The sequence below is a fragment of the Theobroma cacao genome, chromosome 3, assembly GCF_053813885.1.
Source record: "Theobroma cacao isolate CCN51 chromosome 3, ASM5381388v1, whole genome shotgun sequence".
Taxonomy (NCBI): Eukaryota; Viridiplantae; Streptophyta; class Magnoliopsida; order Malvales; family Malvaceae; genus Theobroma; species Theobroma cacao.
Window position 1 is genome coordinate 43,313,090 of NC_142641.1, and position 17,657 is coordinate 43,330,746.

The following is a 17,657-nucleotide window of genomic DNA, read 5'->3' on the forward strand; positions in this document are numbered from 1 at the left end:
TTGATGAGAATATTGTATTAGAATCCTTTGTACTTGCTATGAGAAAATGATAGTGAAAGCAATGCGGAAGGATAAATTTGATAGATCAAACCAAGAGAATTGAGTACAAAAATGGTAATCTTGTAGACAACGTATATAAGGGGAATATGATGGAGGAATCCAACTTATAGGTGCGTAGGAGCACATGCGAGTAGTAAATGTCAAGAACAAGGACCATATGCATGCATGGGACCAACAAAGATTAACGATTTTGTTCGACTCCAAAGACAAACGATCTTCACCATCCTATCCCCACGATATGTCACATGATTTGATCAAAAGGTTCGGTCATTGTCCCATCCTTGTTTCCTTCTTCACTGTCAAAAAACCCGACTTTGTTTGATTGGTCTGAAAATTTTACCTTTTCTCCCAATTGAATGCATGCTAGTTTTTTTGCCTCCTTAGTCATCATTTGTTCCCCACAAGTTTTTTTGTATCGAACAACCTATGGCTCAAACCTTGCAACATTCGTCTTTCAGCCACCTAAATGAAACCCAAAAGCTCTTCATTCTGCATGTTTATGTCTAGTCCAGTTGATAATTGCTGGTGAAAGCTTGGGAATGAAATGTTTCCTTCTTCTTCCCAAATCCCAATCATCCGAAAACACAAATCCTGATGCTTGCAATCCAGACTGGTGCCAGGAATACGATGTTTACGGAGAGTAGGTCTCCATTGAAGGCAAGCTGTACATTGACTGAATTGAATCCTTACAATGGAGTCATATGATATAACTTTTTCCTTTTTTTTTTATGTACTTTATAATATGCATCATAATATTAAATATTAACCAGCTAATTACTCTTTTTTTAACACCTTTTTTTGGTCTGTAATTAATTAAATATTTGCCACATAAATTAGGTTATCCATGATAGTAGTAGCAATTTTTAACGTCAAGTCTGAGGTGTAGCATGGGTTTTGACCCCACTTTCTGATTCATTGATTTCCAAACTCGATAGATCGGGGAAATCAATAGACAAATGAGTCCTCCAAAGGCTAAAGAGTGATTGTGAAGGGTAAGTTTACATATCGATGGCGTGTCAAACGATGTAAGGATATGAAGGCGTGAGTAAGAATTAAGAAAAACAAAAAAGAAGAGAAGAAGCATTTATTGGGTAAAGGTTGAGGAAATACATGCATTAATGGCACTTGAATTCTTTGTCCTTAGAACGCATTGATGGATTCCATAGCTCGAAGCGGGTCAAACTGTGTCATTCCAGCCCCACTCAATTTCAGGTTTCTGGTCTCATTTGAACAACCCTTTTCAACTAAGACAGGTATTTTTTTTTATTATGATGACCATTAGCTTTAAGCTCTTAAGCCCCCTCACCCCACAGAACTTGTTCTTTTGTTACCTTTTGAAGTGTTGGTCGAGCGTGACAAGGAAAGGATGCCCAAGCTATATAAGCATATTGGGGGCGAGAAGCAAGCATTGAGAGAGAGAGAGAGAGAGAGAGAGAGAGACGGAAGGGAAATATATAGGTTTAAAAGGGCATAATGAAGCAAAAACAAAAAACATAAGAGGAGTGTTTGAAATGAAGCACGCCAAGATCTAACGCAGTTCCCGGAGCTGAAATAGATTCTTTCAGGCGTGGAGGCAAAGGCTGGCAAAACTCCACCCACAGCCCTAAGTCCCAACCCTCCAAGCTTACCATGCACTCCTTTTTATTAACCTAATAATCACTTTAATTAATCAACCTAATTACCCCAAAATACGTTCAAACTTCTCTTGCTATTGTTCCATAATTGAGTATATCCACATCAATCATGAAATCTCTATGATGTTTACTGTTTTTTTTTTTTAAACCAATAACAGTTAAGGATTAAACTAGTATTCAAATCTCAATGCTGTCCCCTCCATAACTACGAGCCATTATCCCAAGGACAGCACCAAACTTTGTGACTTAGAGAGAGACTCACTACCAAGAAAAAATGTGGTGAAAGGGGAAAAAGGTTGTCGTTTTGTAAGTTTAAATTTCAGTGCTTTTTAAGATGCTTTATCTGCATGCCAGCTTCCATTCTCTTTCTATTCTTCATTTCTTCTATTCTTTTTCTATTCCTATCTGGTTTTTTTTTTTTTTTTATCTTCAAAGTTCAGACTCCTATAAAAAGATTCCATCCCAAAATTCCTTTTAAATAGTATCATGGAATTAAGGAAGTAATTCAAAGTTTGGTATGTAATTCCTGAAATGCCCTAATTATTGGGTGTAACCAATTGACAATTGGCACAGTGGGATATCATGGGAAAAATTGCTAAAATATAATAATGCTGGAAGAATTCATATATACTATAAATTAAAGGGTATGATGGAGATGAAAGACCCTACTCAGCTTCCACTTAATCATTCTTTTTGCTTTAAAAAAACTACGAGGAAATAGCATTCCAAAAAAACTTGGTGGTGGCTGAGGCAATACTCAATAGCATGACTGGTATAACACCTTACCACTTCAAATTATGATTTCCAATTTCCAACAACTATTACGGGAAAAAAATTGGTTTAATGTAGGATAACTAATTAAAACAATACAGCTTCATTAAGGGTAAGAAATTATATTATTGTCATAAAAAATGGTAGAAAACCAGTGGGTTGGAAGTCATGTACAGTGGGACAGAGATTTTCTTTCACCTAATATTCTATTGGGCTAAAACACTGACTAAAATTTACACCCAGAGAACAGAAGTGAAAGCCAATTAGGTCGACTGGCTTTCAGTTCCGTTGAAACCTCAAGCTCACCAAGAACACTGTACAAAAAGTTAATTGTTTTCTTCGATTTGAAGGATCAAAGTTAAGTCAAGAAGATTTCGATTTCGAAAGTTGAAAATGGCAGGAAGCACAGGCCTTGGATAGAAAATGACTTGACCATCTTTGATTGTTAAGTACTGAACTGGTTGCCCAACTCAAGTATATAAGTAAGTAATGAGTGAATTTATTTCCAACATGAGAATCAATGTAGATTAATCGTGTCTCTGGCTTTTTGGAAACTGGAACTTGACAGGAACACCAAATGGATCTTGAATCTTAACTGTGGAGAGTGAAAGCCATGGCAACATTTATGGAAGAAAACACAAGAGGAAGTAATACATTATCTTGTACAGTTTACGAACTCTAATTTAACTGGTTGAAAAGTAAGGGAATCCTCCTTCACTTATAGCATCCCTCTCAACAAAAATTGCTTTTGACAAAAGAAAAACCCTTACATTTAATCCTTCTATTTCTGGAAACTTTTCATTCAGTAGCCATTGGAAATCTATAGACATAGTGATGCATGCTTTTCATTCTGTACTCCCTTTATGATGGCTAAAGATTGAGGTATAGCAAGTGAATTATTTTTGCATTGTTTAACTTACCAGTATGGAAATTTCACTTGCTACCTTTATCTTTATCGATCAAAAAGAATAAAGGTATAGTACCAGTAATAATCATGAGTGAAAGCAGGTTTCTTTCTTTCTCTTCTTTCTTTTTTTTCCCTTTATATTGAGGAAGTGATGGGAATTTTCAGTGGTTGTCATGGTTAAAGAAGGCACACCTGCATTGAATATTCTTAAACTGCTAAATCAACCATTTTAATTACTCTTAAAAGTATTACCCTCCTCAATTTAAAACCAAAAAGAAAAAACAGTTTTTCAGTGAAAAAAAAATGTTACCCATGCTATAGTAAAATCTTTTCCATGAAATCCTAGACCTAATCACACATAATTCCCACCTTATCTAAAAGAAATAAAAAGGAAAAAAAAAAAAAAAAGAAACGCAAAATATTGTATTGTCACTTTGCTTTCCTCATTAATGAATCTTTGTTTTTCCACCAAATGCAAACGCTTCCAAAGACAGAATCCACGTGGGCAATAAGCTTGGTCTCTGTAGTTTCATAAGGTCATTTTCGTCATTTTAAAATACAGCCTCCACGGCACAACTCCTCATTTAATATCCCGCCACGTCCCTTCCTTTCCAATCTTTTCCTCTCACCCCAAACTCTAGAAAAAAGAAAAACCAAAAATGAAAGCTCCCAACAAAATCAAACTGAAAACAAAGTTCTAGGCAGAGAAGAAAGAGAGCGATAGTTTTTAGATTCTTGGCTGAAAAAAGGGAAGGATCTGAGTATGGCAAGCCGGTGGGTCAAATCTTTGCAATGCAAATCGAGAGCATTTGATGATGTTTACCACCCGAACCCGAAGCATTTGATACCCAGTTCCAGTTGCAGACGAAGTTCTCAAAGCATCAAAGACGTCATCGAAACGACCAAGAACAAGCCCAAGAAATCCAACCCGAAACTACTTCCGAAGTCTAGCAGCAAATCCGAACCTGATTTGAATAATCCTCCCCCTCGACCTCGTCGGAGTAGTTCTCTCCCTGCCCGTCCCGTTCGGAACCCTGACCCTGTCCTGCCCTCACTGACGGAGCTGCCCGAGGGTCACCCTTCGAGGAACGTCGTGGAGATTATTTTTCATACGAGTTGGAGTCCTAAGGCTTTCACGGGTCGGATCGAGATGATTTTTAAAGTTCAAAACGGGCCGAGGACAGTGACCCGGTTTGAGGAGTATCGAGAGACGGTCAAGACTCGGTCGGGGTCGGGTGGTCCGGCTTCTGCTGACGAGGAAAATGCGAGGTGCATCGCAGACGGGAACGAGGTCATGCGCTTCCATTGTTTGGGTCCCACTTCAGGGAACTGCGGGATGAACGATACGTGGCTATTTTCCGGAGGGAAAGGTGCGGCGATTTGCACGTATTCCGGGAGCGGCGGGGCCCACGAGAGCGCTGGGGGTGGGAGGGGGAGGAGGGCGATGTTGGTTTGCCGGGTTATAGCGGGTCGAGTCTCGAAGAGGGTAGGGTTCGGCTACGAGTCATTGCTGGATGGGCGAGTTGGCTACGACTCAGTGAGTGGTGAAAACGGCGAGTTGCTCGTGTTTGATCCACGTGCGGTGTTGCCTTGCTTTCTTATTATCTACAAATTGTAAAAATAGTGGGAAAAAAAACTCCTTTTTTTGGTTTTCCTTTATATATGTTTTTTTCCAATATTTTTTTATGAGGGTGCATCTCCTTTTGTTGCATTTATCAACACAATTTTTTTCCTTTCTTTTTGGGGTTCAATTTTTTTCTGGGTTTTTTTATGTGATTATTAGTAAAAAAAAATTGGGTTGATAAATGCTAATTGTTCACGTTACTTAACCCTTTGCTCTTCTTCTGGGCTTAACTGTTGTTAATTCATTAATTAACCCAATTTACCGTTTGGCGTTCCCTCTTTTATCCTGTAGTTGGATTTTGAATTAGAGTGCTCTTTAGACCATTTTTGTCATTTGGTGCCATTTTCAAATTTGTTGACCTTAAGGACGAAGAAAATTGACTAATCAACGGATTTGATTTGATGTCAATTAGGTGACAATCACGGTAGTTGTGGAGGTTTGGAATAGAATTTTCAGGTTGGTTCAAGGCCATTGCTAGGCCAACAGGAGGTCACCAAGAGTCTTGAAATTTGTCATGGTCAGTGGAGTATAATTACAGGATTTCAGATTGAGAAGCATAATACTAGTACTAATGTTTCGGGGGACCCAAAAAACTTATAATGATGATGATTAGGACCCAAGAATTGATGAAGATCTACGATTTGATGGGCAAAAGTGGATCGTTTATTAATGATTTTGCCAAGAAAAAAGAAGGGAAAAAGATTGCACGGGCTTTTCAGGGTTATAGTTCCATATTCAAAGTTGCTTGTTAATGAGTAAAGTGGAATGATAATCAAACCTTACCTTTTGTTTGTATTTTTGCCATAATCTTGAATTTTCCTGGATTTTGTTGTTAAATCTGTAGTGGTTTTATCTTTTTGTCTCATTCTGAAACCCAGCAGTATCATACTCAGAGAATGATTAAACAAGTCCAGCAAAGATCTCTTACTAATATTTTTGCAGAGCAATCAAAGTCTACCATGGATATCACCAGGTTGAATAGTCACCCAGTTTGGCAGCCGATTACGGCGAGAAAAGCGAAATATTGGAGATGACCCTGAATGATACTTTTCAACATGGAATGGGACATTCAATGCTGGCATTATTATCGGAAATGGAACTAACAATAACAGACTGCAATTCTCACCTACTTTGTTCTTTATTATTTACTTCCCTTGGGAGAAAAACGAAAGGCTGATAGGTGGTGTACCGTCACATCTTTGATGGGCACTTAAGAACCATGTGTCCTCTAATCCTAATTTTTGCCATCTGTCTGCTAAATTAAGGAAAGACGCAACCAACATTTCTAAGTATTTTTAAGAATTCAATAGTTTTTAGACCCTCATTTTCTGCACAAGCTTTAAGTACCTGGCGATTCTTAGACTGGAGAGAGTAAACAGATAAGAGAGACATCATTTCTGAGATTCTTGTCTCATAATGCAATCGAGTAATTAAAAAAACACAGTGGTATATGAAAGCGGATTGTCTGTCTCCACAATGACTTAACCACAGCAATCACTTATAATGCTACTTGGAACTAGGAATTAGTTATCGCTCCCTCTCTTTGTGCCAGTGGTATTTCGAACATTCAGTAGTAGAATCTTAGAAGCATGTTTGGCATCCAATGCAGGGTATCGTTCACTGCGTTTGTTTTTGTACCACCCAGTTCTCTCTGATAGATTTCAGCGGATCCGCCAAAAGAGCGATTGTCGTGAGAGTGGTGGGGGGTTTCAGGGCCGACATGGGGCAGCTTTGTTCATAGAATGGGTTCTATCAAAGGCCCTTTTTTTGCCCTTCCACCGATGGTTTTGGTGTCCAGACAACAAAGCAGGTCAACACAAGGCAACCCTCCTAATAAAGGCAAGGTTCAATTTCAATCAAATCTATCAGCTACCTACAGGCAAACAGGAGCTAAAACCAACAACAAAAGGTTTGAAGCCAAAATGATAAGAGAAGGAAAAATACTAGGTAATAATTCCTTAAGACAACTGGGGCCTCCACAATATTCTTGTAAGTCTGACTCTCCACTATAATTGATCCTACTCAAAACAAGCCTTCCTTCACCACTTGTTATAATGGGACACAGTTCAAATTAACCATTCTACTTAAGATGATGGATTCAACTTACCAAGATGAATGATAAATTTGATCCACCGCGCCTAGTAGAGTGGTAATTTGGAGCAATGATAAATTGTGACGAGGACAGAGTCAGCAACAAGATCAAGGTTGAAATCACTCGAGCATCTATCATGATAAACAATATATTCACAGGAAGACAGAATGGCTTTATATAAATTCATTTCTTAAATAAAAAAAAAATGAGAAAAGTCCTACAAGCATTTCTCAAATCCAGCCCATTGCATGAATTCATTGATTCTGTGCTGCTAGTTAAAACAAAGGTTCAATCACCAAGGTTTATCTAAATTCACTAATGATGAAGAGAGTTCAGGTAAAAACAAAAGTAGATTCCGAATGAAAAGTAGCTATCCATGGCGCTCTAATGTACTTCTCATTATCCTAGCACCGTTTCAAGCAGACTGTATCATCAGCAAGGATCAATGGGATTCCACAAGTACATATAATGGCTTTCCATTCAAGCGCTCACGACCCTACAAAATTCACCAAATTTAAATATGTATAATTAAAAAGATTCGTCAATTGAGCCCCAAAACCAAAGAGACATAAGTATAGAAATATCCACCAAAGATAAATTTATTTGCCCGATGTATGATTCATGTCAATCAAGAAGCTCTGCAGTTACACAATATCTCTATAACTATAGTCTTACATATAACATCGTTTTCACATTTGGCTCCTTGGCAGACTGACTTCCCATCACATGCAATATAACGACTGACACAAACAGTTATAAGTGATTTCTACTATAGTTAGGACCAGTTTGTTCTTTTTTCTGCTATTTAAATTAATGGATTATCTAAACAAAATGCTGGAGGATAACATGACAATTGCAAAGCAGATTCTTTGAAATAATAATGAAAGTAATTAACAAGTCTGAATAAAAGACAGGATCCAAAAATATAAACCATGATTTAAGCAGTTATTCAACTCTTCTACGACTAAGGTTCAGGGATTCCATGCCTTCTAACAGTAAAAATGTTAATATTTCCACATTCATGGGCTCATTAAGTCATCTGGACCATCACTTCAGAGAATTATTAGAATATTGTAAAGTCATGTACAAGCCCTAGAAGCAAATAACAGAAATTTATGAAAGGCAATCAAACATTCAAAATCAGCTATTCTGCCCTGGGAAATTCCTCCTATTTCTAATCTTCCATCAACCGTCAAATGTATGCATGTTTCACAGATTCTTTGCACTTGTGTGCTTTTGTGTGTGCACTATATGTGTTCATGCGAGCAAACATATGCACAGGAATGCAGGAAATAGCCAAGATGGACAATAAATCACACACCTTTAAATCTGGTAACTCAATAACACAAGCACATTCAACTACTTCTGCTCCAACACGTTCTGAAAAGATACATTTATGGTGAATAATAATTAATCAGGAAGAGACAAATGCCATCTTCAAGAAAAAAATAACCAATGTCAAAAAAGAATGTAAAAAAATAGAGTCAATACCCATACGATGGATCATAGATCATATATCATGTTACTTACCATGGACATGAAAATTAGTTTAATTTGCCAACAGAATCTGGCAGATATAAGTAAGATAAATAGCTCTACCAAACAAGTGAATGTGGTGCATATAAGTATATAAATACACATACCTACCATACTGCTCATGCTTATGAGCATATAATCTTGATTCTAACAGCTACGATCATCTTAATCACATACAACACAAGACTTGCACCAAATGTCACCTAACCTGCAAGTTTCTTCTGGCCAAGACACCTCTCTTAATTACTAAAGTCATCAGCCTACCAAACTGAGATTGCATGTGATGTGCATCTTGCCTAAACAGTAGCACTAAAAACATGCCGTAGATTCAGATGATTCATTAGGCAGTCTTTCTTGTAAAATGATCCCCATTTAGTTATTGCAAACTATATTCAGCTTTTAAATAGCTAATAAACTTCCTGTTTGTCTTAAGAGTAAATAAGATTACCCAGTAAGTTCATAGCAGCACAGAGAGTGCCTCCAGTTGCTATCAAATCATCAACAACCAAAGCTCGCTCGCCAGGTTCAACGGCTCCAACATGCATCTGAAGACAATCCCTTCCATATTCCAGTACGTACTCTTCTGAAATAACTTTACCTGACACCGTTGCAAAATTTATAAAAACAAACATCCAAGTTAGTCATAACAAACTCTAGATTTTACATGTTAAGCAAGCATAGATCTAAAAGATATGAACATAAAGAAATATACTACTCAATGTGCTTTCAAATGTCCTCACCTGATAGGACATTACACATGACGTAATCAGAAAACTATAAATGTACAACAGAACAGGAAATCAACAAGGCTATAAAACCACAGAATAACAGACAATAGATTATGTCACCATATTAGTGGCAACTCCAAGAAACATGCACCTAACTTCAGCATTTTTAGTCCATCAAATATCCAGTGCAGTGCATGTTTATCACAGAGTATGAACTATGTTCTCTATTATAACAATAAAACAAATAGTGGATCAAGCAGCACTAAGTCTCTGTTCCATAACAGATATTTATAGAATTATAAAGTTTCTTGTATAACTGCACACTAGCAAAATACTGCTGAATGATGAATATTACCAGGCAACTTCTTTGGTTTTCTCAAAGGAACAAACTTTGCTCCAATTTCCAATGCGATGGGAGGACCAAAAATGAAACCCCGAGCTTCTATACCTGAGATATAAAAGATCATTTTTCAAAACACAAGCTTTCTTATTATCGTCTATAGATCCAAGATACAACACAGTATACAAGAAGGGGGAAAGGAAAAGTAAATGCACATAACAAAGACAATCCAGTAGCAAAAGACTAGAGATGATATCAAAGCAGTAGAAAAATACTCCTGATGTCTACATCTGCTAAGAGAATAGTTATAAACAGCGCTACCCTGACACTCCAAGAAAAAAAAATCTCAATGACACAAGAAACATATTGGCCATCCATTTAAGTCTAGGATGAACTACTTCCACATGACATGACCTTATAGCTCAAGTAGTGTAAAATGGAACCAATTGATAGCAATAAGAAGCATAAACAGGATCAGCGAAGAAAGGCTCTCTAACAGAAAATAATTGATGCTTGATCAAATTTTTATCGTGAAAATAAGAATTATATTAGTTCAATAACAGTTTATTGCAAATTTTTTCAGACATTGAATCCAAATCATATTTAAAATGACACCATATTGAGTCAAATGGGAAAGGGGTTTGAATTCCAAGGCAACCAAGTACAAAATACTCCCTCATTCTTGTTTGACAAAAAATAAAAACACAGGGAATTTGGCCTAACCAACTGGCTAATATTAACCAGAATGGTGATAAGATATTATCCTTATCTCCTGACACCAAACATCTATAAAGGTTCCACAAACACAAGAAGACAGCTGAAGTCCACATTAGCACACAAAAAGACAAATTCTAATGCACCTACAATAAGACAGAGCACATGAGTATTAAATACTTAAAAAATTATTTTCATTTAAAATAAGAAAAAAAATTACCAAGGCCCCTATCAATGATGAGATCATCAAAACCTTGTTAACTTCCTACATGTTTGTCGGAGAAACAGTTGGTGTTTTTGGAGTTTTGCCACAAGGCATGAGAAAAACCACAGAACATTATCATTTAATTTATCAATGTAGCCACTAATCAATCAAAACAATCAGTTTAGATATAAATGCTATGGAACTAGAATTTGCTTCAGCTACCATAGTGGAGTTCTGATATTCATCAAACTCCTGCATCTCATTCATCAATTACATAAACTTCATGCAACTAAATCAGAAAATGGCGATAACTAATTAAGGGGAAAATGGAGAAAGACTATTCCAATTACTTCATTACTTAACTTAGGCGGCCAATCTCCGGGATTGATTATAGGTAAGAAAAACAACAAATGCATCGCCAAAAAATGGCATTAAATCATCCAACAGTAAGAGAACACATATCCACATTATGGTTCTATACTAGCTTAAAAATTAATCAAAACAAGGGGGAGGGAGGGGGGAACGCAAAAAGAAGCTCCAATGACAATTTACATCATCCGGGTCCACCTCAAGTAAGGTGGGCATCCATCACCAACCACCATCAAGCCAAATCAGATCCAAGCACATGCCCACGACAACAATGTGTGTGTGTGTGTGTGTGAGAGAGAGAGAAGAGAGAGAGAGAGAGAGAGGGCAAATGAGAGCCGCTCAAAGGGGAAAAGAAAAGAAGTTCAAGAGAGAGAGAAAGAGAGAGTGAGCAATCAATGGCACAACCCACTAGCAAAGGGTGATAGTCAAACGTGAAATGAAATCTAAAACCCCAAAAAAAAAAAAAAACAGAGTCACTTCCATTCCATAATCCCTAAAAGAGCATTCCAAAAGACAACCAGAAACTTATGCAACTTGAAGGGGCATATCCTTTTTACTCCTGTTTCCACAGAACCTACTTTCCCGTAAGCATGGACCCCACCCTCCTTGATGCTAATCAAAGAGTGATAAAAAGGTTCTTAAAAAGCTTTGGATAAAATCTTTAGCACATCAAGAACCATAATATTAACAAAATAAAAATGCTTTCATTAGGATCCTTATCTTCCTTCACTTTCTTTTTACCTGCAACAACTGAAATGTTCTTCCCTTTGTATCTCTCGACGAACAAATCCACTGTGTCCTTGAATGCTTTAGGATCCAGTAACAGAGTAGTTATGTCTTGAAACATGATACCTGCCATTTTCACCATTAACAAAACCAAATTTACAATCTTACATAAACAAACGAACATAACACCGAACTCGTTTAGATAAATCATGCAGCTTCCTTTCAAAATGAGAAATTCCAAGTTTGAATTGGATAGAAAAGTCATATCAAGATAAATAAACTTTTCGTTAATTATGTTTGTTTATATGATTCCAAGCAATGGAAAAAACAGGATTTCAAACCTTTTATCCATTTATTCACATTTTTATAGCAACCATAGAGAGTAAACCACAAACAGAAACAGAGTTTATAACAGAACCAAGAGACCGATAAGCTATTTTATTTTGAAAGCTGAGAAGGAATAGAAAACGAGGGAAGAAAGAGAGGAACCTGGCTTGGGAAAATCGGGGACTACACGAATCTTGGATTGGATGCCATGGATACGAGGATCTTTGTCTCTGTAAGCCGACATTGTCTATTGTTTTTACGCAATCTATCTATCTTCTATCTATCTCTCTATCTACTTATCTTATTTTTATCTCTCTCTATACCATGTAAGCAAAGAAGAAAGAAACAACACCAGGGAACCAAAACAAAACGGCAAAGCCTCCCCTTTCTCTCGACTCTCTCACTCCCTTTGTTTCTTGCTCTAATGTTTCTGATTTCTCGCCCTCACAAACACATAAACACACCCTTAAAAAAAAAACAGAGAAAGTGGGTATTTATAAGAAGAAGAAGAAGAAGATTTGATTTGTTGGTGAGGGAAAAAAGAGAGTGCGGGAGAGAGGAGGAGGAGGAGGCTCTCTGCACAAGAAATATAGGGAGAAAGGGAGAAAGAAAGAAATCTTTGCTTTGATATAAGTAAGAGAAAAGAGAGAGAGAGAGAGAGAGAGAGTAAAAAAGAGGTTAAAAACAAAAAGCGGAATCACGAGGCCCCCCACTCTTTTTCCCTTTCCTTATTTGCAGTTTTTTTTTCCCCTTTCTTTCTCTCCTTTTTTCTCTCTTATCAAATGCCTCTCTTGTTTATTTTCGTCTTGGTTTTTTTCTCCATTTTTTGGGTTTCAAGTGTTTAGTGTACGTAGCCGCGGCTCGCCGTTGGGAGTGTTTCGCGCGCTTCTCGAGTTGAGGTAAATGACGTTTATGTCCCCACCTTTTCCCTTAACCCTAACCTTGTCCTCTTTTTCAGCATGTACAGATAATGTTATAAAATTTTTTAGGAATGAAATCTGTATTCCTTTGTACCACCTTATGGAGAAAGAAATCCTCTTTAGTCTTTATCCCAAAAAAACAAAGGAATGAAATCCTAATTATATGGAAAGATATTTATGGATGAATATTGAATATAAGGAAATACAGCCCTCTCTTTCCTACTGCTGCTTCTATTCCAAATGGGTTGAGGCTGTATTTTGTGGCTTATGGCGCATGCAATTTCAACTCGAATCTTTAAACCTAAACCCAAAAGCTTTAACTCAGTTTCGTATTGTGCATGCAGAAAATAAGCCAAGACTCGGTTTCCCCCACCGTGGAAGCTTAGCTTTGACTCCCACTGATCAAACAAGTCTCTATCATAATTTTTTTTTTTTTTTTGTTCATTTGAATTTTATTGAGGCGTATCTACCATCTCCTCCGAGAGCTGGTAAACGAAGGTAATCTAAGGTTGTTCACCGTATTAATGTCCAACAAAGTTACTGATCAATGAAATTCAAGAAAAGTTAGGACAAGGAACGATGGGGACTGATAACCACCTGTGAATCTTGAACAAGCATAAAATTTCTTGACCCAAGGAAAAAAAAAAGAAAAAGTTAACTTTGTAGACTTAGGACTCTGGGGGCAGTCGTTTGTCATATCTTATACGCTAGATCTTTTTGACAGATAGTTTGTTAAGTGGTCCAGTTCAGTTGATGTGAACAGCGAAAAATTTCAACGTCAAGTTACAAATTTGCAGCTGCAGGAAGACAAATGCTTTTCTCTACTTTTTGTCTTTCAACTGGTATTAGTCTCAAGTGTTGGTTTTCCACGTTTCGTTTGACAGCTCTTAAAAGGAGAGAAGATTTTTGAGGTATACACTAACTAGTTCTAGAATGAGTTAAAAGACAGATGATTTTGCTTGTTGGTGCTGCAACTACTTTAATCTAAAAGAATATTTGCTTCAATTATTGAACCAATTTGCAAAGAGGCAAAGACCAGAGACCAGGTAAAGAATGTATTGTTCGATATATGTCCAGACGATCATACCTATATTTGATAATATGAACAGGTTTTGCCTTGCCTAATTAGTAGTTTAAAATGGGTCCAAGCTAATCAAAGTGATTTCAGGATTGCCTTGCCTTACAAGTCAAGAGTTGAAACAGAAATTAACGAACTAAGGGTCCACATGCCGCTCTTAATTAACCAGTGGGAAATTACTGATGAAAGCTTGAAAAATCTTTGCCCTTTGTTAAGGGGGTTTAGCCCAACCACCTTCTCGTCGTAATAATCAACTTTTTCTGGTGTGGCATTGAGTGCTCCCCTCCCTTCCCCTCCTTTTCCCAAAATATTATTACGAACTCCATTTCTACTCACTTCTTTTTAAGAATTTGATATTCTCTGGAGAATTATATCTCTTAAAGCAACAAAGAAAATCATGAAACAGCTTAATTATTGAACAAAAAGGAGTGGTAAAATTGTTCCTTTGAATGGAATAAAGGGGTGATTGTCTATAAATAAATTAACGACGGCTTCCCCAATGCCTTGGTGAAGCAGGCATATGACTATGAGCTAGCAGGCAGCAGTAACAAATGTGCGAAGAGGCAGAGACCCCAAAAAATGAAAATGAAATTTTGGGAAGGTTGGGGTTGGGGCTGCCGATACCACCAACAGGTCTCTGACAAGCTGCCGTATCTCTACCTCTGTGACTGTTTAGCAAGGGTTCCTTTCATATCTTTATAGCAATATTCTGTGAGCAGCTCTCATCTCTCTCACATTAATCAAAATATCCTTTTCTCATTACATGCAAACATTTAATTAGTAACAACACAGCACCTGCCTCTACCACCATTACCCTTAATAAAGCAGAGAGCAAGCAATGACAAATTTCTATTGCATATATAATGGATTTGCATATTCTGCATACAACATATATCTTAAATTGAGGACAGCGACTTTAGGGCGTCTAGCATTCTTCCCTTCCTATATAAAGTAACAAACCACCACCTTAGGAGGAAGAATCTATCCCCTCTCTTCCAGAAACACGTATACTTGTATCAGAAACTAGATCTTTGGTACAGGAAAAAGTTAAATTGTCTCTCTCGAAATATTAATAAAAAGAATTCCAAGTCAAATCAAGAAGGGTGAGGTGAAGGGATTACTTAGAGTTTCTAAGAAAACCAATTCAAATGCAACTAATATGATAAAGATAAGTTTTTATCATTAACGAAAAAAAAAAGAGTTAAATTTCATAAAGTATAAATATTATTTATAAATCAGAATTAATGTCAAAATATGTTGGGCTGCTAATATGTAAACCTCAGGTCCTTTCAGTTTCCTTGTACTGCTTCTTGTAGCTGGTTGGAACAAGCCTAATGTTTCAGTTTGGATTCGGACGAAACTCTATACTGCTTGCTAATTCACGCAAAATTTATAAGCCAAAGCTTTTGGCCATTGCTAGCCAATTTTCAGCCCATATTTTTACCATTTAATTTACAAAAAAATAAAGAATGAGATGCACTACTCCTATCCACGCAATTTCAGTGTATAAACAAGCATCTAGATTATTCTGAAACTTATAGGAACCACAAAAGGTTGAATGATAGAAATTCGTTTAATTCAATAATTCAATTATACGTTTTTGTTTTTTTTCATTGATTTTTTTTATATTTTAAATTAAAGCGCCTTTTTTTAAAGTTTTATCATATGGTTGATATTTGAATTTTATTTATTTTCTTAGATTTTTTGATAAGTTTAGTTAAAATGAGATTTTCAAGTGTTTATTTGTATTTTTTTTTTGGTGTTAATAAAATTTGTTTTGTTTTTAAATGTGTTTCACCTCTCAATCTTTATATGTACACAAATTTAGAGTTCAAATACGACAACCTTTTCTTATGCTAAAATATATTTTTCTCTTTCCACAAAAGATTAAAAACAGAGAAAATAAAGGTAAAAGTGAAAAGGTATGCAATATGAAAATCCATGTATGCTTTTCACCTGGTTTTGGGATTTGATTACTAGAAAGTGTGAGGAAACTCTAAGTTGAAGTTTTTATAGATGATGGACCCTATAAGGCAACGAAATATCCCTTTCGGCTTTAGCTGCCCCGCAAATTTGCATGTAACGGGCGGGTTTGTCAATGGAGCAATAATAACTCCAAGGATTAGGTGATTCCATTATTGAGATTCTGTGATGATTATTGCTATTTTGCATTTTATTTTCTTTGTCACCAATATCTTCATGATCTTTTGTGGGGGGTTAGATCTTGCAAGATTGTGTGTGCTTTTTACGGTATTATTTTCTCAAATTTGACGTACGTACTGCAAAGGGATTCTTATAATTAAATTGATTGACATATTGTCAACATTTTGCCAAATTATTCTTTAACTCACTTTAATGTTATCGGTTCTATTACGATAATGACATTGAAAAATTTAAATTTTCACGTTGATGATTGTGGGGAGGGGGGGGGGGAGAGGTCTACTCTGCATCATATATATGCAGCCCCACCTTTGATTTGCCTTTTGGACAAAAATGAAAAATGGATAAATTGGGATTTGCTTATATGAATTTGTGGGATTTACTAAAGATTTATACTCCTAAGCAAGATGAAATTTCCCTTGTATGAACGTTTGGCTCTTCCCTCATCTATTCTAAATTTTGATTAGAAATTCTAATTTCAAATCTTAATATATTCTCTTTAAGAAAATGGCAGGTGGAAATATCGGTACTTTACTTTTTTGAATTTACTTTATACTTATATAGGACATATGCAAGTAGATGTAGTTGTAGTATTTGATTCCGTTCCTCTTCTTGTCAATTCATGGGAGTAACGACATGTGCATGCATGGCTTGGCTAGCACTAAGCCCCAAGGCCAAGACCCGGGGAGCAAACGGGTAAAAAAGCTAAAGCCAAAATATTTCCCTTCATCCGAGTAAAGAGCAAAGCAAGCAAAATTAGAGGCTAGAGGGACACATCAATCCATTCTTTTGTTTGTTTTGGTAACCACATCAATGGATTCTTTTAAGCCTAGAAAACAACGAAGAAGAAGAACACAATATGACATAAATCTTTTTATATTTTCCCCCCTTGGAATCAAATAACTAGAACAAAGTCACAAATTAAGTTTCCCACGGCCAAGAAAAAAACGAAACCTACACTACAAGGATGTTGAGAGAGAGAATTTGGTAAACAGAAAGAAGGAAGCCAAGAGAAGACAAAGGGGGGTCGGGTCCCAAAACGACCGCTGAATAGTTAATACGTAATAATCCCCCCAATTTTTTGCAAGAAGCCGCAATTATCAGAAGAAAGAAGAGAGAGAGAAAAGTGGGACAGTCCCAGACACGTGCAGTTCACACTATAGGATCCACCTGGGGTCCTTGTTGGTTTGCTGACGTGTCAAAATCATGGTCCTTTTCCTATGTCCAGCCATACAACCAACAGCGATCAGCGGGGTCTATCAAAGATTCAGGAAAATAACCTTTTGTTTCTAGCCTGAAATCCGTCTCTCGATAATTCTCTTTCCTATTAAACTTTTTTCCTCTTATTTTGTCGCTAATGCTGATTATTTTTTTAACCATATATTCTCAATTAATCCAAATTCAAATCGAAATTTTAATACTAATAGCTGAAATTAAGAAATCGAGCAAAAACCCTATGAAATGGG

General features: G+C 36.6%; 2 protein-coding genes across 2 annotated transcripts; one reads left to right on the forward strand and one right to left on the reverse strand.

Moving 5' to 3' along the window:
* The first annotated feature begins 3,950 nt into the window (after positions 1-3,950).
* LOC18606300 (sulfated surface-like glycoprotein) lies at positions 3,951-5,077 on the forward strand. The gene has a single exon (XM_007039839.3). The coding sequence runs from the start codon at positions 4,136-4,138 to the stop codon at positions 4,988-4,990; it is 855 nt and encodes a 284-aa protein (XP_007039901.3). The 5' UTR covers positions 3,951-4,135; the 3' UTR covers positions 4,991-5,077.
* Positions 5,078-7,239: 2,162 nt separating this feature from the next.
* APT3 (adenine phosphoribosyl transferase 3) lies at positions 7,240-12,832 on the reverse strand. Its single transcript, XM_007039840.3, has 6 exons — positions 12,196-12,832; positions 11,722-11,832; positions 9,708-9,800; positions 9,073-9,222; positions 8,410-8,468; positions 7,240-7,584 (listed from the first exon to the last, which is right to left on the reverse strand). The coding sequence occupies exons 1-6, from the start codon at positions 12,275-12,277 to the stop codon at positions 7,531-7,533; spliced, it is 549 nt and encodes a 182-aa protein (XP_007039902.1). The 5' UTR covers positions 12,278-12,832; the 3' UTR covers positions 7,240-7,530.
* Between the last annotated feature and the right edge of the window lie 4,825 nt (positions 12,833-17,657).

Coding starts and splice junctions, on each gene's coding strand:
- LOC18606300 (XM_007039839.3), top strand. CDS start 4,136: ATGGCAAGCCGGTGGGTCAAATCTTTGCAATGCAAATCGAGAGCATTT.
- APT3 (XM_007039840.3), bottom strand. CDS start 12,277: ATGTCGGCTTACAGAGACAAAGATCCTCGTATCCATGGCATCCAATCC. Junction 8,469..9,072: donor TGCTGCTATGAACTTACTGG/GTAATCTTATTT, acceptor GTATCTTTTCAG/AACGTGTTGGAGCAGAAGTA. Junction 7,585..8,409: donor TTGAGTTACCAGATTTAAAG/GTGTGTGATTTA, acceptor TGAATTTTGTAG/GGTCGTGAGCGCTTGAATGG.